The sequence below is a fragment of the Ictidomys tridecemlineatus genome, chromosome 6 (assembly GCF_052094955.1).
Source record: "Ictidomys tridecemlineatus isolate mIctTri1 chromosome 6, mIctTri1.hap1, whole genome shotgun sequence".
Taxonomy (NCBI): Eukaryota; Metazoa; Chordata; class Mammalia; order Rodentia; family Sciuridae; genus Ictidomys; species Ictidomys tridecemlineatus.
Window position 1 is genome coordinate 74,470,193 of NC_135482.1, and position 22,256 is coordinate 74,492,448.

The following is a 22,256-nucleotide window of genomic DNA, read 5'->3' on the forward strand; positions in this document are numbered from 1 at the left end:
TTCTAAAAAATTTAGGCCTCATCTTAAGTACCAGCTTGAGGGACACATTTTTAGCACTGTGCTTATCATGTCATTGTGATAGCGAGGGACCCCCCGCCCCCCAAAAAAAGAAAAGGAAGTTGCTCAGGAAAAGGAAAGTGTTCCTCAACTTTCAGAATGTGCGTCCTAGAACATTCATGGAACATTCTTTGTTACTGGGAGCCTCAGGGTGGACCTGCAGGCAGGTTCTGTACCCTGCTGGGCAACCAGATCTTGTCCTTCACTTCTCATAGGTAGCCTAGATTTTGAAGCTACCCCTTGCTTGGCTTTGTGGAGTGGAAAAGAACTTCCCTCCTGCCTTTTATTAGGGAGGGAATACTTATGAATTCAGGGTTGATCACAAGACCATGGACTGGTTTGACCCTCAGGATCCTTGACTCAGGTAGCTCTGAGCCAATATGAGGGAATTCGAAGCATCTTGTGTTGTCCACTTTGAGCAATGGATGTAGTTCCAGAAATGCAGAAATTATTCCCATTGACATCTGTTCCTCTCTAATAGAAAACATATTAAGATTCCTTCAAATCAGATACTGTCAATTCATTACTCCCATCATCAAGTTTCAATAGCAGAATGAAGTAGTTTACTTATTCCCTTTAGTTAGTCCACTTAGACACAGTGGGATGCCCCCTCCACTGCTCAGCTTCCTACTCTGTCTTGGTTTATGGCTTCTTCAAGACACTGTGACTCTCATAATCATAGTCACACGTAGAGACATTTAGGATATAGTGTGCATGTTCTGACCTGTGAGGGTGATAACTAGAATGGTCCTGATATTTTTAGAAAAGTAAGATGGAAAATTCATTAGAAGGAAAAAATATAGTAATTTCTAGTGCTCTATAATCCAGCATATTATCTAAAGTCTGCAGAGGAATGACATAAATTAGCTATTTTTGAGATAATGGTATCAAAAGTGTTTTGTTAAATACAGATAAAGAGGATTGTATTTGAAGATACTTAATCTCTTTGTGATGAAAACATGAACTTTTTTTTGTTAAATTCTTCTGATTGAACTGAGCATCGTATTCTTCTTGGCCACAGTAACCTAAAAGACGTTTTCAAGGGTTGATTTATGAGAAGGAGCCAGTCTAGCTTTGTTTCCTATCTATCTGTTATTATTATTATTATTATAAAGTTATCTTGAATAAAAATTATCTTTGAATTAACATTTCTGTGGGTCTATAGTGGATATGGTATTTTGCTGATCTGTAATTCTAAGCTGTAGCTGCTGGAAAATAGTCAAAGTGCCCTGATGTGAAATTGAGAGTGCTTTGTGATTATTCTCAGGCATGTCTTTATATCATACAATTTTAAAGCCAGCTTGTGGTGAATATTTTTTTTGCTAGAGAGTGAGCTCATCTCTGTCCATCAGGGCACGCAATAAACTGTCCCCCCCCTATTGATTGATATGCTTTGTTTCATTGTGAAAACAGTATTTATACATGAGAGACTTTAATTAACCTTTTTTAAAAAAGAGTTAATTTTTGGTAGGAAGCGACTCACAAGACATATGAAGGGAATGGGATTTGGGAGAAAGATTGGAACCAGTACAGATATTTTCCTATGAAAGAATTTGGCACATTGAAGTTATTTTGACTGTTAGTGGTCTTTCCATTTCTAAAGACTCTTCAAAGCAAGAGGCTCAAGTGATGGTGAATGATATCATCCCCAAATCTAAAAGATAATGGATTTTTGGTATCAACCAGGGAAAAGCAGAACATGGAGTAGTCCCATGGAAATATATTCCTATTTCTATAAACACTCAGTTTGCACAAGTCCTGTGATCAGGGAAAAATACTCTCATTACTTCAGTTTCCAAAGTTAACAATACTATTTAAGACATTAAGTAAGAATTATAACAGCAACTATAATAGCATTTAAGACATTAAATAAGAATTATAATGTACAAAAATGACAGCCTGTTGTGGGGACCTGTTTATTTTATTATTTATATCCAAAGAAGAGGCATTTTCAGTTCTTACAGAGTTTTGAAGTTACTTGAGCATTACTAGGATCCTGCTGATGCCCCAAAAAGATAAATTTTAAAATTCTCAAACAACAGAATTGATGATTAGGCAAATAGTAAGACTTCCTAGATTTGTAAAAATGAAAGGATCCAGGGTTGTGTAAACTCTTTCTTTTGCAGATAGGTCACAGATTATTAGAAAATTCTTAATTTGCTAAGTTTTTCTCTCTTTTGGTATTTTTTTGTTCATTTTTACATATTGGAAAATATTAATTTTCTAGATTTACTTTGTGGCAATAATTTAAATTTTTTATTTCAATTTTTCAGGTATGATGTTGATTCAAAGAGCCCCAACTTGTCCAAACATGTAAGTTCATATTTTTATGTTTTAATGATAATTGTATAGTGTGTATATATATATATATAATATGATTTATTGTTAATACTTATGATTATTTTATTAATATTAAAATTATATGTTTATAACTTTTCATGTAATGTGACTGTCATAGAAAATAAATAACATTTCTTTTTTTCCCTCTCTACTGGGGATTGAATCCCAAGCCTCGCACATGCTAGGCAAATGCTTTATCACTGAACTTTTTATTTTCTATTTTGATACAGGGTCTCACTAAGTTTGCTGGGCTGGAATTTAACTGTTGATCTTTCTGCATTAGCCTCATAAATAGCTGGGATTACAGACCTGTGTCACCACTCTAGGCTATAAATAATATTTTTTTCCTTTTATTTGGTTTGAGGATAGAACCCAGGGTGCTCTACTACTGAGCTACATCCCGTTCTTTTTATTTTTTTTATTCTTTTGAGATAGGGTCTTGCTCAATAAGTTGCTGAGGCTGGCCTTGAACTTTTCATCTCCTGCCTCAGCCTCCTGAGTCAAGTTGCTGGTATTATAGGCATGAGCCACCTCCCTTGGCTATAAATAATATTTTGAAAGAACCTGAGAATCAATTTTGGGAAAAACGTATTAAAAGAAAAGTAAAATAGACTGAACTTCTTATTTTATATTTTCTATATTTAAGAGATGATGACAGTTTCTTGTTATCATTTGGATCCGTTTAAGCAAGATGAAATAGCGAGCTTGTCTCTTTTTGGAAGGCTTCAGTTCTGAAAGAACAGGAATCACTTGTGTTTGGGTGGAGTGATTTGTCATCTGCTTTCTGTTTAGTTCCTTTGTTTATCAAGGTTTATAAAGTTCCTGAGAAACGCCTTAGTCCAGGCACATGCAGGTTTCTGAGGGTTCAGTGTGAGCAGGAAGGATATATTCACTCTGTCCTCAAATCATATGCAGTTTTTTAATGTCTTATGTAGTCCTGATCTCACCCCCCACCTCTTCTACCAGACAGTACTCCACCTGGGGTAGTTTACAAATCTGGAGCCACAGCGTCCTTGAGCACAGCCATTGAAAGGCCGGAGGGGAGGAAGAGAGTGAATTGTTCCAGCCAGGCACTGGCATTCCCTCCACCCGAGAACAGAAACCAGACCTCACCTAGTAGGAAGGGCTGAATGGGGGTGAAATTAGCATCCTGAAAAGGGTTCAACAAGATTCAAAGTGAAAACTGAATACACAGACAGAATTGACATTTGTACTAGGGTTGGGAGGCCAGATGGACCAGTACTTGTCCTCAGGGATTTTTTATTTTTGGATGTGGTTCAAATTGAATAGCTGGGCAATTGTTATCCAGTGGAGCTTAAGATAGGTGGAATGTCATAATTCGGAGGAGAGAGATAACAAAAAGGATTATTATAAGCCAGGAGATAAATTTGGGGAAACTGGGAACCTGGATTGTTGATTTAAAAAATGACAATTCACTACTCTTTGTTTCTTTGAAGAAAGTATGGTATTTATTGGTATGATGAAGCAAGCAGGAGAATCATGTGAAGAAGTGTTCCAAAATATTCAAAGTGATTGACTTTTCTATCAATTGAAAAAATGCTGTAATTAGCTCATCCTCTCCATAATTAATTTCATTACAGCTTCCATGGCACCTTCCTGCTCTCCATGGGCAGACGTACACCATTATGAATGGACATTTAAATTGTTTTACGTTCCTTTGTACCGGAAGCTTTCCAAATGTCCTTGGAAGAATGAGGAAAGGAACCATATTATCTCAGTAAAGGAAAGAAAAGAGAAGTGTCCACTTATGTCACAGAGGGGTTTTTTAAAGATTAGGAGCATCTCATAAATATCAGGTAGAGCTTGGCCTCATGAGAACTGAAGCTGGAAACAGGAAGTGGGTTGGAACTGAAATACTTAGATTTCTCTATTTCCCTCTCTTACTCTTTCACTCACTTTCTCTCTCTCTGAGGCCACATATTCTTTTTACTGTGCCTTTTCTCTGATCTTCTGTTCTCCAAAGAACAGGTGTCTCTGTTTATCCATCTTTTTATATATGGAAAAATGAACTCCCTAACCCTGGCTGATCATAGATTTCTAAGTCCTCATTCTCCATGAATATAATTTCTGTTTTTCTTGGTTCAAATTATTCAGAGGGCATTGTAACTGGGCAGTTAGGGATATTCCATTAAATGGATATTTGGAGGGTAAGTGTGATGGTTCCTACCAACACAGTTTCTTGTGTTCAGGGAAGAAAGTAGGATATGGAATGGGAACATGCCTCTGACAGGGCTGTCTTCTTCAATGATCAGGAATTATTAAATGATCCTATATGACATATGTCTCATCGAAGGTATGAAAGATACATATTTTAAATATCTCTCTTTTATGGGAAATATCCTTTTCCCCTACAAGCAAAGTTTCATGTTTTTCCAATCCTAAAGTATTTTGTTTTGATTCTGACTTATCCTCATGATACGTCTTGAACTATGGACTCATCGCCATCCATCTTAAGGATGCCTGGGTTTGTATCATAACTTCCTTCCTTCCCGTTCTCCTTTCAGCTAATTGGACTCTGGTTTCCACTTGTACTTATACTACTCTGACACAGTGTGGGTCAAGATTTAGTGCCCACTCTTCATTCTTTACCATAGTTGGCTTCCTCAATTTTGGGGGGGGGGCAGAATTAACTGTTCCCTTCTAGAAAATATTCACTTCCCCTGAATTCCATGGAAACTTCCTCCTGGCTTCTTCCCCTACCTCTCTGTTTACTCCTTATAAAGCTAATTTCCTCCACCTATCTCTTAATATTAGTGTTTCTTATCAATTACTTTAAAATTTTATGTCAACTTACTCTATAAGTTCTTGGAAGAACTCAAACCATTTTCATAGCTTAGCCCGATGACTCCCAAAGGTTGATCCATCCCCGTGTATATACAAGTAAATCGAGTTTCTGATTGCTCAGTAAGGATTTTTTAGTAGATGGCTTACAGAAGCAAAACCAAAATATATGAAAAAATTTATGACCCTTTTCATGTCAATCTTGTTCTTTTGTCTACATTATCTGCCTTGGGAATAATTCATCAATATACTTTGCTTAGAAAATTTGGATGCATCATTAACAACTTTCTGTCACACACTCCACGTTTAGTGAATCAGTGAATTCTGTTATTCTGACAAAGAATTGTTTCTGTGTTCTTTTTTGCTGTTAGTGCCTTAGTTCAAATTCTCTTCACCTTTTTTTCTGAAGTCTTGCAGAGTCTCCCATATGGTTCACATTATCTCACTTTTTAATCTGTTCTTATATTACTGTGCTGTAATTTTAAAAATATATTCAGTTGACAGGATAAGTTGGTTAATAAGTGCCTCCATTTGTAAGTGGGTGAAGCATGTCAAAGAGAAAGGAAGTGTGATTTTGAATTATTGTAAGAATTGTTAGAGAAATTTTGTTTGAAATTAACAGCAGTATAAGACCTTCCTTTCTTGAAAGCATCAAGAACAGATTTTAGGTAAAGAGCATATAACTCATTCAGCCTGAAAGAAATTCATGATGCATTTGAAAATCAGAGGAACCAATAAGTAACTAGGGCTAATCCCTGAGGATATGAATGTTTAAGGATATGAATGTTTAAGGCAGGTTGTGCACCTGCCAATTTTACAAAGTGAAATATAAACTGGAACATTTTAAGAAAGATTACTGAGTGTTTAGGCTTGCATGTGGAGTTAAGGTACTTTTTTCTGTTTTAAAAAAGATTTTTTAGCAAGAGAATCTTTTATTTTTCATCATAATTTTTGATAATTTTGAAAGAATTCCCATTGGGATGGTATTATTTGGTGTCTAGTACTCAAGGGTCTTGGGTTAAACTTTTTTATATACTATTAGAGAAAATAAATCTATTATTAGATTTTGAATATTGTAAATGAATATAAGGTGAGATATAAAGGGTCCATATAACTAATTTGTTCTGCTGGTAGTGGAAAACTTTTCAGTGGAAAACATTATGCTCCAGGTGAAAAATTACGGAATCCAAGCACACCTGCCTTTATAGTACTTGTCCCTTTTGTGATTCTGAGGAAATATCTTTACTAAAATATATTTCCCAGGAAGTGTTAGGTACTATGAGCAAAAAATGGTATTTTGAATTCCAAGTTTGTTCTCTGAGGTGCTAGTGAACCCACTCATCTCAATGCTATTAGCAGAACTGCATAACATCCTTTCATTTACATAATTTAATTGCATTGACTGAATAATTAATAAAACAATTAATCAGAGGCCCAGAATTTGTGCATCTAGGATCCTTTTCAGTATGCTGGACCAGATGACAATGACACTGTACTTTATGTACTAAAATTTCATACCCACTAGGCAATCAAAAATGCGTTTATCCACTTGATTGATCTCAGAAGGCACCCACTAAAATTGATCACACTTGCTAAAGGCTTACTGGATTATTTTGGCCACACGTCACTAGCTTTCAATAAAGGCATGTATGTTCTTTGATATAAGTATCATGCATATAAACTTCTAATGTAGATTAGTTGTATTTTTCAATTTCATTTGAAAATTATTTGGACCATGAAACGAACTTTTGCATAGGAACAGATTTATTAATGAGGCAAGATTCTTTCATTATATTATAAAACTTAGTTAATAAATATATAACCAAACTGAATTTTAGTGTGTGTGTGTGTATGTCTGTGTGTATTTATATAGTCAGGCAACAAATATTTTACAGCCACGGTTGTGATGCTGGTGAATAGGCAAGGTCTCTGTCCTAAAACAGCTTACATTTTGGAGTTGGGAAGGTGAGGTGGGAAGATTTAGTCAATGAACATGAATTCACATAAATGATTAAGATAATAAATTTTCTTTATAAAAGTTACATTAGTAAGATAGTAATACTGAGAGAGAGAGTGATTGGAAAAGCAATGTTAGCTAGAATCTGAACAGCATGGTGTTATTCCAGTTTTCACGCGAAGTATATGCTTACTGAAGAAAAAGAGAGGACTGCCAAAAATGTGGGATAATAGTATTCTAGGAAAAAGGCACAACAATTCGAAGGCCTTGAGACAGGAAAATTTGGTATGTTGGTGTGACAGAAAGATGGCTGGCAAGTATAGAATATTATGAATGGTGAGGAGAGTGGATTGAACTAGTTTGGAAAGGGATATATGATACAGAAATTTTTAGGTCACATATAAAAAATAAATTTGGGTTTGTTTTTTGAGGATATCACAGGAGAGTACCTGATCTGATTTGTGCATTTAAATGAAGGCTATGATAGTTGAAGAGGAGAAGCCAGATTGGAATTAAGGAGACCAGCTATGTTGCAATTTGGCTGTGAGCAACGTTTGGTGGTTAAAGCCATTATAGTGGTAAGAAGTTGTGGTCAAGTTTGTAATGTATTTTTATGTGTGATTGCTGATGATTGCTGATGAGTTGGATGTCAGGTATAAAAAATAAGAGAAGGTGGAATGACTCCTGGATTATTAACTGAGTAAATAGAGATGCAATTGATGTAACAAAGTCATTGGGGAGGAAGAGACTGAGGCAAGGAATGAAGATTGATAAACCAGTGGTAAAGCTTGGTTCATGTTAAGTTTGAGACCCCAGTAAGCATCCACATGGAGACACTGATTAGGCAGTGTCTGGAGATTAGAATTATACATTCAGGAACCATCAGCCAGTAAAGTTGGAAATCAGAGTCACCTAAAGGCAATATAAATGGAGAAAATAGTAGGATAGAATCTTGAAGGAACTTCACCATTTAGAAATTTGGTGGAAGGAGCTGAGCCAAATTTGTCATTTTAAAAGCAAGTTAGTTAGGATAGTCACTTTCTATTCAATGCACTCATGGCTTTCCCCTCTCTTAGGTGTGCTGTAGCCCCTGTGACTTCTCCTGTTCCCACTTCCTGGCTTATTCTGCTCTAATCCACTGGCTCTCATGCTTTTCCACAAGTACCTGGAGTACCTGAGTACATTCTTGTCTCAGGGACTTTGTGCTTTCTTTTTCTCCTGCCTGGCATGCTTTTGCCTCAAATATTTACATGATTCTCTCCCTCAGATTAGTCAGGTGCTTCTTAATTGTCACCTCTGAGAGTTCTTGCTCTCCACATCATCCTGGGATGCCTGGTAAAAAAAAAAAAAAAAAAAAAAAGGTATTATTTCTATATAGCCTTCTTTCTGGCCCTTTGTAGATGGTAAAAGCTATCCCTAAACAGCTATTCAAACTGAAGTGTTTATGTACTTTATAAGTGGGTTATATTTCCCATTTACATTTTTTAATAGCGTCTTACAGAATCTACTCTAGACTTTGAGACAGAGATAATGATAATTCCTGGGATGGGTTTAATGAGAGTAATTTTAGCACTTATTAAGTTATATTAGGTAGTATTGTTGGTGTGTAAAACTGGCCCTTATGGAGGATTTATCATTTAATATTAACATTGTGATAGTATTATCATATTTAATAGTATTCTTTAATAATAATATTTTATATATCTAATAATTTTAATAAAAGTATAATAAGTAATAATGTTTGGTAGGATTTTTAGTTTTTTGGCAAGTCAGTTGTCTAACTATATTTACTAGCAATAATATATTTACTTACTTTCAAGTAGCATGTTATATTTCAAATTTTTTAAAAAAATTATTTATTCTAATTTGTTACACATGATGGCAGAATACAATTCATTTTCATATTACACATATAGAGCACAATTTTTCAAGTTGTACACACAATAGAGTCACACCATTTGTGTCTTTATACATGTACTTAGGGTAATGATGTCCACCTCATTCCACCATCCTTTCTACCCCCCATGCCCCCTCCCTTTCCCTCCCTCCCCTTTGCTCTATCTAAAGTGCCTCCATTCCTCCCACACTCCCTCCACATCACCATTATGAGTCAGCATCTTCATATCAAAGAAAACATTTGGACTTTGGTTTTTTTAGGATTGATTTACTTCACTTAGCAATTGTATTCTCCAACTCCATCCTTTTACCTGCCAATGCCATGATTTTTATTCTCTTTTAATGCTGAGTAATGTTCCATTGGGTATATATACCAAAGTTTCCCCATCCATTCATCAACTGTAGGGCATCTGGGTTGGTTCTACAATTTAGCTATTATGAATTGTGCTGCTATAAACATTGATATGGTTATGTCCCTGAAGTATGAAGTAGGATAGCTGGGTCAAATGGAGGTTCCATTCTAAGTTTTCCAAGGAATCTCCATACTGCTTTCCATATTGGCTGTATCAATTTGCAGTCCCACCAGCAATGTATGAGTGTGCCTTTTTCCCCACATCCTTGCCAACAGTTATTATTGTTTGTATTCTTGATAACTGCCATTCTAACTGGAGTGAGATGAAATCTTAGAGTAGTTTTGATTTGCATTTCTCTAATTGCTAGAGATGTTGAACATTTTTTCATATATTTGTTAATTGATTGTATGTATATCTTCTTTTGAGAAGTATCTGTTCATTTCCTTGGCCCATTTACTGATGGGTTATGTTTGTTTTTTGGTGTTATGGTGTTTTGAGTACTTTATATATCCTAGAGATTAGTGCTCAGGATGGGGACATAGCTCAGTTGGTAGAGTGCCTGCCTTGTACCACAGAGAGAGAGAGAGAGAGAGAGAGAGGAGAGATATTAGTGCTCTATTTAATGTGTTTGTGGTAAAGATTTACTCCCATTCTGTAGGCTCTCTATTCACCTCACTGTTTCTTTTGCTGAGAAGAATCTTTTTAGTTTAAATCTATTCCATTTATTGATTCTTGGTTTGAATTCTTGAACTATAGGAATCTTATTAAGGAAGTTGGGGCCTAATCTGACATGATGGAGATTTGGGCCTACTTTTTCTTTCATTAGTCCCAAGATCCCTGGTTTAATTCCTAGGTCCTTGATCCACTTTGAGTTGACTTTTGTGCATGGTGAGAGAAAGAGTTTTAATTTCATTTTGTTAAATGTGGATTTCCAGTTTTCCTAGAACCATTTGTTGAAAAAGCTATCTTTTCTCCAATGCATGTTTTCGACTCCTTTGTCTAATATATGATAATTGTAGTTATAGGGGTTTGTTTCTGTGTCTTCTATTCTATAGCATTGATCCACAGGTCTATTTTGGTGCCAATACCATGCTGTTTTTGTTACTATTGCTCTGTAGTATAATTTAAGGTGTGGAATAGTAATGCCATCAGCTTCATTCTTCTTGCTAAGGATTGCTTTGGCTATTCTGTGTCTCTTATTTTTCCAGATGAACTTCATGATTGCCTTTTCTATTTCTAAGAGGAATGTCATTGGAATTTTGATTGGGATTACATTAAATCTATAAAGTGCTTTTGGTAGTATGGTCATTTTGGCAATATTAATTCTGCCTATCCCAGAACAAGGTAGATCTTTTCATCTTCTAAGATTTTCTTTAATTTCTTTCTTTAGCATGCTATACTTTTTATTGTAGAGCTTTTTTTTTACCTCTTTCCTTAAGTTTATTCCCAAGTATTTTATTTGTTTTTGAGGCTATTGTAAATAGGCTAGTTTTCCTAGTTTCTCTTTCAGAGGATTTGTCACTAATGTACATAAATGCCTTTACTATGGGTGTTGATGTTATATCCATCCACTTTGCTGAATTCATTTATTAATTCTAGGAGATTTCTGGTGGAATGTTTTGGGTCTTCTAGATATAGAATCATCATCAGCAAATAGTGATAATTTGAGTTCTTCTTTTCCTATTTGTATCCCTTTAATTTCTTTTGTCTGATTGCTTGGGCTAGAGTTTTGAGAATTATGTTAAATAGAAGTGGTGAAAGAGGGCATCCCTGTTCCAGTTTTTAAAGGGAATGCTTTCAATTTTTCTTAATTTAGAATAATGTTGATCTGGGGCTTAGCATAGATAGCCTTTGTAATATTGAAGCATGTTCCTGTTATCCCTAGTTTTTCTAGCATTTTGAACATGAAGGAGGATGCTTATTTTATCAAATGCTTTCTCTGCATCTATTGATATGATCATATTATTTTATCTTTGAGTCTATTAATGTGATGAATTACATTTATTGATTTGCTTATGTTGAACCAACTTTGCATCCCTGGGATGAACCCTACTTGATCATGGTGTACTATCTTTTTGATATGTTTTTGTATTCGATTTGCCAGAATTTTACTGAGAATTTTTGCACCTATATTAATTAGAGATATTGGTCTGAAATTTTCTTTCTTTGATGTGTCTTTGTATGGTTTTGGAAACAGGGTGATATTGACGTCACAAAATGTGTTTGGAAGTGTTCCCTCTTTTTCTATTTAATGAAATAGTTTGAGAAGTATTGGTGTTAGTTCTCCTTTAAATGTCTTGTAGAACTGAGCTGTGTATTTTTTCCGATCCTGGGGTTTTCTTCATTGGTAGGCTTCTGATGGCATCTTCTGTTTCCTTGCGTGAAATTGGTCTTTTTAAATTGTGTATATCATTCTGATTTAGTTTGGGCATAACATATGCCTCTAGAAATTTGTTGATGCTTTCAATATTTTCTATTTTATTGGAGCACAAGATTTCAAAATAATTTCTAATTATCTTCTGTATTTCTGTAGTATCCATCATAATATTTCTTTTTACATCCCATATATTATTAATTTGAGTTTTCTCTCTCCTCTTTGTTTTTTTTTAATTTTTTTAGATGTTGATGGACCTTTATTTTATTCATTTACTTATATGCAGTGCTGAGAATCAAACCCAGTGCCTCATACATGCTAGGCAAGTGCTCCACTACTGAGCCACACCCCCAGCCCCTCCTTCTTTTTGTTAGCATGGCTAATGTTTTATCAATTTTATTTATTTTTTTCAAAGAACCAACTTTTGTTTTGTCAATTCTTTCAATTGTTTCTTTTGTTTTAATTTCATTGATTTCAGGTCTGATTTTAATTATTTCCTGTCTTCTACTGCTTTTTGTGTTGATTTTTTTTCTAGGGCTTTGAGATGTAATGTTAGGTCATTTATTTGTTGTCTTTTTCTTCTTTGAAGGAATGAACTCCATGCAATGAACTTTCCTCTTAGAACTCCCTTCATAGTGTCCCAGATTTTGATATGTTATATGGTGTTCTCATTTACCTCTAAGAATTTTTTAATCTCCTTTCTGATATTTTTTGCAATCCATTGTTCATTCAATAGCATATTATTTAGTTTCCGGGTGTTGGAAGAACTTTTATTTTTTAATTTTATCATTGATTTCTAATTTCATTCCATTGTGGTCTGATAGAATGCAGGGCAGTATCTCTAATTTTTTGTATCTACTAAGTGTTGCTTTGTGGCATAGTATATGGTCTGTTTTAGAAAAAGATCTAAGTGCTGCTGAGAAGAAAGTGTATTTGCTCTTTGATGCATAATATACTCTATGTATGTCAGTTAAGTCTAAATTATTGACTGTATTATTGAGTTCTATAGTTTCTTTGTTTAGCTTTTGTTTGGAAGATCTATCCAGTGGTGAAAGAGGTGTATTAAAGTCACCCAGAATTATTGGGTTGTGGTCCATTTGACAATTGAACTTGCGAAGAGTTTGATTGATGAACATAGATGCTCCTTTGTTTGAGACATATATATTTATAACTGTTATGTGTTGTTGATGTATGGTTTCCTTAAACAGTGTGAAATGCCTGTCTTCATCCCTTTTGATTAACTTTGGCTTAAAGTGTGCTTTATTTGATATGAGGATGGAAACCCCTGCTTGTTTACATAGACCATGTGAATGGAATATTTTATCAACAACATTTCACCTTGAATCTGTGGACATCATTTCCTGTGACATGTGTCTCTTGAAGGCAGCATATTGTTGTGTCTTTTTTTTAATCCAATATACTAGCCTGTTTTTTTATTGGTGAGTTTAGCCATTAACATATAGGGTTATTACTGAGACATGAATTGTATTACCAGTAATTTTTGCTTATTTTTGTTACTTAGCTTTATTTGGTTTCTCTTTTGGTTAGCTTTTCCTTTATTGTAGTTCTTCTTTTTGCAGATTTTCATTGTTGTTTTTCATGTCCTCCTCATGTATGTTTTGCAAAGAATATTCTGTAGTATAGGCTTTCTTGCTGTAAGTTCTTCTAGCTTTTGTTTATCATGGAAAGTTTCTTTTCACCTTCAAATTTGAAGCTTAATTTTGCTGGATATGATTCTTGGTTGCAGTCCATTATCTTTTAGGTATATGTTGTTCCAGGATCTCCTGGCTTTGAGAGTCTGGGTTGAGAAGTCTGCTAAGATCTGAATTGGTCTTCCCTTATGGGTAATCTGATATTTTTTTCTTGCAGCCTTTAAAATTCTATCCTTCTTCTGTATGCTAGACATTTTTATTATAATATCTCTTGGTGTAGATCTGTTGTAATTTTGTACATTTGGTGTCCTATAGGCCTCTTGTGTTTGATTTTCCAATTTATTCTTCATGCTTGGGAAATTTTCTGATATTATTTCATTGTAGAGATTGTGCATTCGTTTGGTTTGAATCTCTGAACCTTCCACTATCCCAATAAATCTTAAGTTTGGTATTTTGATGGTATTCCATAATTCTTGGATATTCTGTTTATGGTTTCTTATCATCTTCACTGTGAGGTCAACTTTATTTTCAAGATTGTATATTTTCTCTTCATTGTCTGAGGTCCTGTCTTCCAAGTGATCTAGTCTGTGGTGATTGTGTCTATTGAGTTTTTAATTGGCTTATGTTTCTTTCATTTCAAAGATTTCTTTTTTTCTTCCAGTATCTCTATTTCTTTCTTGAAGTAATCTCTTGCAATCTGTATTCGATCTCATATCTCTTGGTTGGTATGATCAATGGTCACCTGTATTTGTTCTCTTATCTCTTTTTTTTGAGTGACCAATTTTTGCCTGTATCTGCTCACTTGTTTACATTTAGGTCATTCTTTAATTCCCAAATTATTTAAGTTATGTATATTGTGAACTCCTTCTCTGACACTTAACCTACTGCCCTATCTATGGATTCTATTTTTTACTATCTTGGTTTGTTTGAGGCACTTTCCTCCCTTGTTTTTTCATGATGTCTATGTGTCTTCCTCTCTTGCAGTGTGGATCTGAGGTATTACAGCTTCTGCCCTACTGTCTTATAATGTCTCTATAGGTTATTTATACCTCACTTTTAAGGAAGAGATCAATATTACTCTACTCAATGTACCCAATGTGCAGCCGTATATCAATTAGCTTCTATTTTTACATTAACAGTTTAGTCATTATAATCAGAAAAGATGAGTTCAATTATCTTCTACCATATAGTCAATAAGTTTGTGTAATGGTTTGTAGTGTCTAATGGTATAAGGGGACATGGGTGTTGTCTGAGATGTTTATGAGTTAGGATGTGAGAATATGGAGTGATTAGATTACATGTAGGGAGAGGATGATCATAAGAAGTTGGCTGTTATTAGGAAAAACAAGAGCTAGGCAACTCCATACAAGATTCCCTGTTACCTCAGCAACAGAATAACTATTAGCACCCTTAGTAGAGAAACCTCTGGTACAGCCAGGCCCACAGGGACCTTGGTGACATCTTACTATGTCCTTATTGTTGTCTCTTGATAAAGTGGCGATGGCAATCTCAAGTTTATATGTACCCTGATGTTGGGCTGTGGAGACATGCTTTGGTAATTAAGATATCACAGCGTGGGGTGGCTTTCTGAGTGCAGCCACCAGGTGGGCCTCTCACCAGATCTGTGGGACGTTGGGTGGCAGTGTGGGTGAGCCTCCCATTCTAAGCTTCTTTATTGATGAGAGCTGTACTACAAAAGTGATATGTCTCCAAGAGATAAATATTTTTATATAGGTTTATTCCTATGTTTTTGAATAGTATATAGCTTTTTAAAACTTTATATATTATGTATGTTTACTAATATTAAATATATATGCATAGATAATTTAAAAATGGATTAATTTTAATCCATTATCATCTACTCCTTAAAAGATTAATTTTCTTTTTTTTCTTGGTACCAGGGTTTGAACCCAAGTGTGCTTTGCCATAGAACCACATCCCCAGAATTCTCTCTCTCTCTCTCAATATATATATACATATATACATATATATGTATATATACACATATATACACCCATACATGTATATATATATGCATATATATATATGCACACACACAAACATATATATATATATATACATATTTTTTATTTTGACATACATATATATTTTAATTTGAATGTCTTAGGGCCTTGCTTAATTGCTTAGACTGACTTTGAATTCACCATCTTCCTGCCTCTACCACCTGAGCCACTGAGATTATAGGCATGTACCACCATGCCCAACCAAAAGCTTAATATTATTTTGGTGGCTTATTTAATTGCCTCATTTGGATGCTTAGAAAGCCACAAGTAACTTGAAAATCATCAGTTGTGCTGGGGGGAAGAAATAAATTCAGCTTTAAGGTATAATTTTTTAAACTATATTTGTAATTTATCCAAAAAAGTGTTACTCTCTTGGAGGTAGGATTAACATCTTTGAAAGTGGATCTGTCCATTCAAAAGACAAATCCTTGCTTTGAAAATAAAGTTTTTTTATAATGCTAAAATGCAGCAAATTGTTCTAATATGTTGAATCCATTTATTTCCATGTTGAGTTGTGTTATCACCAAAATCATGTGAATGTGTTAACAGTAATTAAAAAGGAGCTACTACTGAAATAAAGAAGTACCATGTTCAGTTATTAAAAATGATTGTCATATAATACACAGTGCATAACCTAAGTTACATCTTGGTCTTTACTCTTGATGTTATTTATATTAATTTAATTAAATACAAAGCAAGTCTAAAATATTAGTAAGGAGTAGTAGCAATAAAATATAAGAACCAGTAATAAAATTTTTGCAGGTAAATTTCCCCACTGATTTTTACGACAATTAATAAAATATTGCAAAAGTAAGAAATTTTTATTATGTGTGTTCTCTAGTTCTGATTGCCTTGGTATGAATGTGCTAAAAATCAGTTAACATATCACGAAATACATAGAAGGAATAAAAAGAAACTAATCATGTGTCTGTCTTATGAAGAACTCTAGTGATTAACTCCTGAACAGTTGACTACACCCAATTACTATACTATATTAAAACTGAACTATCAATGAAACCATTTAATGTCTTTCAATCTAACTCATCTATTAATTAGGGGAATAGCATTTTCAAATTCTCATTGATCACTTTATAAAACAGGAAAGTTATTTAAAGATCATCTTTAGTGGAACTTCCAGGAGAAAGACACTACTCTATTGAATGCTTATGGAATTGTTTATAATGATGCTAATAATAAATTACATATGTTGATTACCTTATAGTAGTATAGAAGTCAGACATTTTCATTGCAGTTAATGCCTTGTGGCTCCGCACATAATTATTTTCAAAATGTCACTCTTTTACATGTGTATGTTGATTTTATATATACTAGTCAAATGTAACACAAGTTGGTATATAAGGCTCATTTGGATTTCATAATAGCATTTACAATAAGCATTTATTTAAACAAACCTGTTTTGACCATGAATGTAAAATGGTCTTGGAAGAGAAAATATAGTATTTTACTTAAACAGTTATAGAATCTCTAATAATGAAATCCAGTAGCAAGTATTAAGTATATTCTTTTAACCCAGGGGAGTAGGATGATGAATAAGTCATTTACTACTAGATGCTTATGTTCCAAGCATCTGTCCTAAGTGCTTTGCATAAATTATTTTATGTAGTCCTTCTAACAATCCAGGTGGTAGGTATTATTATGTCCATTCTATAGATTAGGAGACTGAGACATGAATGCATCAGTCTGGATATAAACACAGGCAATTTAGAGCTTAATAATTTTCATTCTTAAGGCGTATGTTGTATTGCTTTACAAAATAAAAAATGTGAATATGTACATGTATATGTATGTATAAATTTTTTAAAGGACATTCAGGAAACGTTAAGTTTTGTACCTAGCAAGCGAGGTAGCAAACAGACCAATAAACAATACCATTTCTTTTACTGAGAAGTCAGTTTCACTTTTATATATGCAAAATTACTAAAGCCCATGATATTAATGTAATTTTCATGAATATAGACAAATAGTAATCTACAAGATAAAATATAGTTTAGGTACAGATAATTTATTGGTACTTAAAAAATAATTAAATCAATAAAATTGAAGGAATAAAAGTATTATGCTCATAGAATAGACATTCTCCTGTATATTAATAAAAAAGAAGAAACAAATGTGTATAATAATAATTTGGAACCTAATAATATAACAATGCTTCCTTAGAGTTTGAGCCAGTTGTTAGTAATAAAATCTAGATTTAGATTGTACAGGAATAATCTGAACTGCTCTTTCTGAATATTTGATTGATTTTTTTTAAAAAAACTATGTAACGTAGGCTGGAGTTGTGGATTAGTGGTAGAGCACTTGCCTAGCATGTGTGAGACACTGGGTTCAATCCTCAGCACCACATAAAAAGGAATAAATAAAATAAAGGGCATTGTGTCCATCTGTAACTTAAAAAAAATAAAAACTATGCAACATGAAACTTATATTATTATTATATATTGCCTCCTCTTGCTGAATGTGGTGCTCATCTCTTAGCTCTTCCGCATCTCACTGTTAGGTCCTTCAGTTTTAACACCCGCCTACTGAATTAATGATGATATTTAGATTCATTTTAAGAGTATTGGAAATCATCCTGTGTATTAGCAATATGGTTCTTTTATACTTAAACAGATACTAAAACTAAGTTCTATCAGTTTATTATTATTTAACGTGATAATTCATCATTTCCAACATTTATTGATTTTATGGTTGGTTTGAGGAAGCCCAGTGGCTAAAAAAATGATTGAATAAATAGAAGCATTTCTCAGGAGCTGGAGACATTCCAAGTAAATTTGGTCTATGTGTGGGTTAGAGTTGTGGAACTGGGCCTGGACCTGTTACTGAAAATATTACCATAATCTAATTGTAATGACTCATTAGTGGGAATACAATGGTAGAGGAAGAAACAATAAAGCAGCTCAGAGCTAGCTTGCTTTCATTTCCATCTTTATCTAACTACAGACCAAAGTATCTAAAATATTTATTTAAGGATACTGTGTTACTAGTATTATATATGTACGTAGGAAATGTGAATCATGAGAACAGCTAAAACATGAATTTGGTAGAACATTCCCACACAATAAGTAGTTAATAAATATGATTTGGTGTCTTTGCAGTGTGAATAGTAAATGTGCTGCTGGATAGGGAATATATCAGCACACAGAAACTACTACATAAATGCTGTCCATACATGGGGACACAATGTGTAATAACAATATGGTCAGTACCTATTATATTAATTAATTCTTTAATTTTTTTTTCAGCAATGATGATTCAATGATGTTCTTTCCTATTTGCTAGCAGGCATGGACCCTAATCTAAAACATGCTCAATATTTTCTGATTTGTTTTCTTGAATAATCACATCACATAGCTTTTACTGAGACTACTCAGCCAAATCTATTTAATACATAACATTTGCAGCTGTCCATTAGTGCAAGTAAGCTTAGAAAAGAGTTCTAGAATCCCTCATGCATTTTTTTTTTGCAGCTGACTCAGAAAAGCAATGATTTATTCCAAATAAATGTTCAGTATTCTGCTCTATCGAGCTATCATGAGATTTAGATGAATTTAGGTTTATTAAACTCCCATAACCATATTTTAAAATCTGTTTTGAAATTAGTAAGGATATGCTGTTAAGAATGTTTAATTTAAATTTTAATGCTTCACTTTTTCTTTTGGCATTCCTGAAAGCAAACTTCAAATGATTTGCCATTTTATGATGGAATAGCCACTCTGTTAGTTGCCACGTTCTAGATTCAGTTATTTTTCATCTCCCTCTTCTGGCCCAGCTGCCCCCAATCTGCAGGAACAGTTTTCACCATCTTTTCTCTCTTTTGTGTACTGTTCCCTACCATTTGCTTCAACCTTAGTTTGGGCCTTCGCCCTGCTTCTTTTTAATTCCTGTGGCCTTCTGATTGATTGGTCTGACTTCCAGTTTTTCCCTTACTCTTTGGTACATTCTATAGACTGGTATTTGAATAATTGTCCAATTGCACTATTCTAATGGTGTCCCTGAAATGCCACAAGGCTCTGGTCACTTCTGATTACCCTAACACCACTTTTTCATTTAGCCAAGGGGGTTCTGCACAATAATCTTGTCTCCTCATCTCCTTTTCATTTACTTGGGCTCCTTTCTTTTTTTCTTGACTGTTAAATCTGTTCTGTTCTCTTAAGTCTAGAGTGGCCAGTTCTCTTCTCTACAATCTAATTCCTACCTGGCTCTCATAGCTTACTTCCTCTGGGAAAAACTTCTCCTGACTATCTTATCTCATAGCTTACTTCCTCTGGGAAAAACTTCTCCTGACTATCTTAGTATTTTTTCTATCTTTTGACTCTGAGCTTCTCTACCTTCCCCCCTTTTTTCCCCCACGGAAAAACATAGTTCTTACTTTGGTGGCTTGTTAGGTTTCTGTGTGTCTGGGTCTCATTGTTCCCCTTACACTAGAAGTAGAGAGGTGGCAAGGCTGGGCAAAGTACTTAGTGGATGAAACTTGGATTTGGACTACTGGGCCCACATCATGGAGCTGAGCAAGTTGCATATTTTCTCTATACCTCAGGTCCTTTATCTGTAAAGTAGGGTCAGTGAAATTTCCCAAGCATGAATTGGCTTTTTTTAAAAAATAATTTCTCTGTAACTCCAGTGAACAAAGTATAATGATTTGTATATTTAATAAATAGATTTGCTAAATTGGATTTACTAAAAAAGTAAAACATTTTGCTTACTGTTAGTCCTCTGTTCATCCTTAGGGCTTCTCTAGGGCCAGTTCACTGTACAATCAGTTCTGATAGATCTTTCATCTTCTCCTTCAGGTCAGTGTAATTCTTTGAATCACAAACAGGCTAAAGTGGAGGGGTGGGTATTTTTCCATGAAATAACTCCCTATTTCTTGATCCACATATTCAGATGGTGTTGGAACCCTTATAGTATGAACATGTGAAGTTAAAATGTATTTTTATTGGGGGCTGGGGATGTGGCTCAAGCGGTAGCGCTCTCGCCTGGCATGCATGCCACTTGGGTTCCATCCTCAGCACCACATACCAACAAAGATGTTGTCTGCCGAAAACTAAAAAATAAATATTAAAAAATTCTCTCTCTCTCTCTCTCTCTCTCTCTCTCTCTCTCTCTCTCTCTCTCTCTCCTCTCTCATTCTCTCTTTAAAAAAAATGTATTTTTATTGAATGGTGGCATGTCAGTTTCTAGCATCCGAGTATTAGAGTTAGTCCAGGCTCTGCTACTTACTGACTGCTTAAGACAAAAAATTAACCTCTTAGATTGTTAGTTTCTTTTTATGTAAAGTGTATTTCTCATGTTGCAGGGTTATTCTGTCTTGAAGAATTTTTCTAGTTGTATGCTAATGAACACTATATTTTACTTAACCCATTTTTAGACAAGTACTATATGCTAACATTAACTCATACAGTAATTCAGTGAACCCTCAGAGCAATGCTGTGGGTAGGTACTAATACATTTTAGAGAGGAAGAAACAGGAGAAACCAATTGCCATAATTGCAGGTGTTGAGTGGTGGTACTGAAATAGACACATGGCAGTGTGGCTCTGGACCCTGGTTGTGGCTGTTACCTCACAACACCTTTCTCTAAGTAGTGCTAGCTCATTAGCCACCTTTGCCATGTGCACTCTAGATTTGTCTCCTCAGCTAGCACTTTGGAAGCCTTGGCATTAAGTCAAGCATTCAAAACCACAAACATTTTTTTTTCTATTTTCATTTTAGTTTAGACCATAAAACAAACACAGTGTCTGAAAACTCAAAGTAACAAACCTGTTCTGTGCTTAAAAGCACAAAATACCATGCAAAGTTATGGGAAGGCCTTATGCTAAAATTAATGCAGATTGGGCTTATTTATTATCACAAGTTAAAAACACAATACTTCATTAATGAAAATAATGCAAATGTGATGTACAAAATATATACTGAAAGGATAATTTGGGAACTGATGAGCTTTAATTTTTTTTTTTATCTGTTTTAGGACTTTCTGGGGCAAGTGTTTTGTACACTGGGGGAGATTGTTGGTTCACAGGGAAGTCGCCTGGAAAAACCAATAGTGTAAGTATTTTTTAATTCAGACAATGAAATGTTAAGTCTTCCATTTCTGTTTTGGCAGTTTGGGATTCATGAACATGTGGCTGTAAATCAAAAGTGGGCTTTAAAACCTTGTTTGATTTTTTTTCTTCTAATAATTAATTTTAGACATATATGTAAAGAATAATTTATATTTCAGCTGTTATGCTATGCTAAAAAAATGTTCACAAGCTGAACAGACTTAAACAAGGAACAATGTAGTTTTATTTCTGGTTGTACCATTATTAGATCAAGTACTCTTTGAGGAAGAGATATTATTCCTTTGGATCGGGACTATATGTAACATCCCATTTATACCATGTGTTTAATAAATGTGTTTTTGACGATTGAGATCTTAAAGATGTTGTTGGCTATAAAAGTGATTTGTGGAGAAAGTGGTAAGTGTGCAACTGTTGAGAAGGCCACTATTAACAATCACACCCTCCATCTTTTTATTCCATTTCAGTAGCATGTTTAGTTTTTGAGTTGTTGAAAGAGATGATCCTATTTTTCCCATTTCCAAATAAGGAAATTCTAGAACTTTTTCATGTGTCTTTTCTTGCCTGTTCCTCCCACTTTCTCCTCCCTCATTCTGAGTATTTTGCTTCATTGACCAGTTTATAAAAAATCAGAAGGAAAAGTGTATTTGATAAATATCTCTGGTTTCATCAATCTTGATTGTGTTTTTAAAAAATGACTTATTAGTTTAAGAAGTTCTTGT

The 22,256-nt window shown here is 34.3% G+C and overlaps 1 protein-coding gene across 1 annotated transcript in view; it reads left to right on the forward strand.

Moving 5' to 3' along the window:
- Cpne8 (copine 8) overlaps positions 1-22,256 on the forward strand; it is a 194,583-nt gene that overhangs the window by 53,614 nt on the left and 118,713 nt on the right. Inside the window, exons 5-6 of the mRNA XM_078014903.1 lie at positions 2,331-2,370; positions 21,444-21,520. Coding sequence (XP_077871029.1) covers positions 2,331-2,370; positions 21,444-21,520 — 117 coding nt within the window. The remainder of the gene's footprint in view (positions 1-2,330; positions 2,371-21,443; positions 21,521-22,256) is intronic.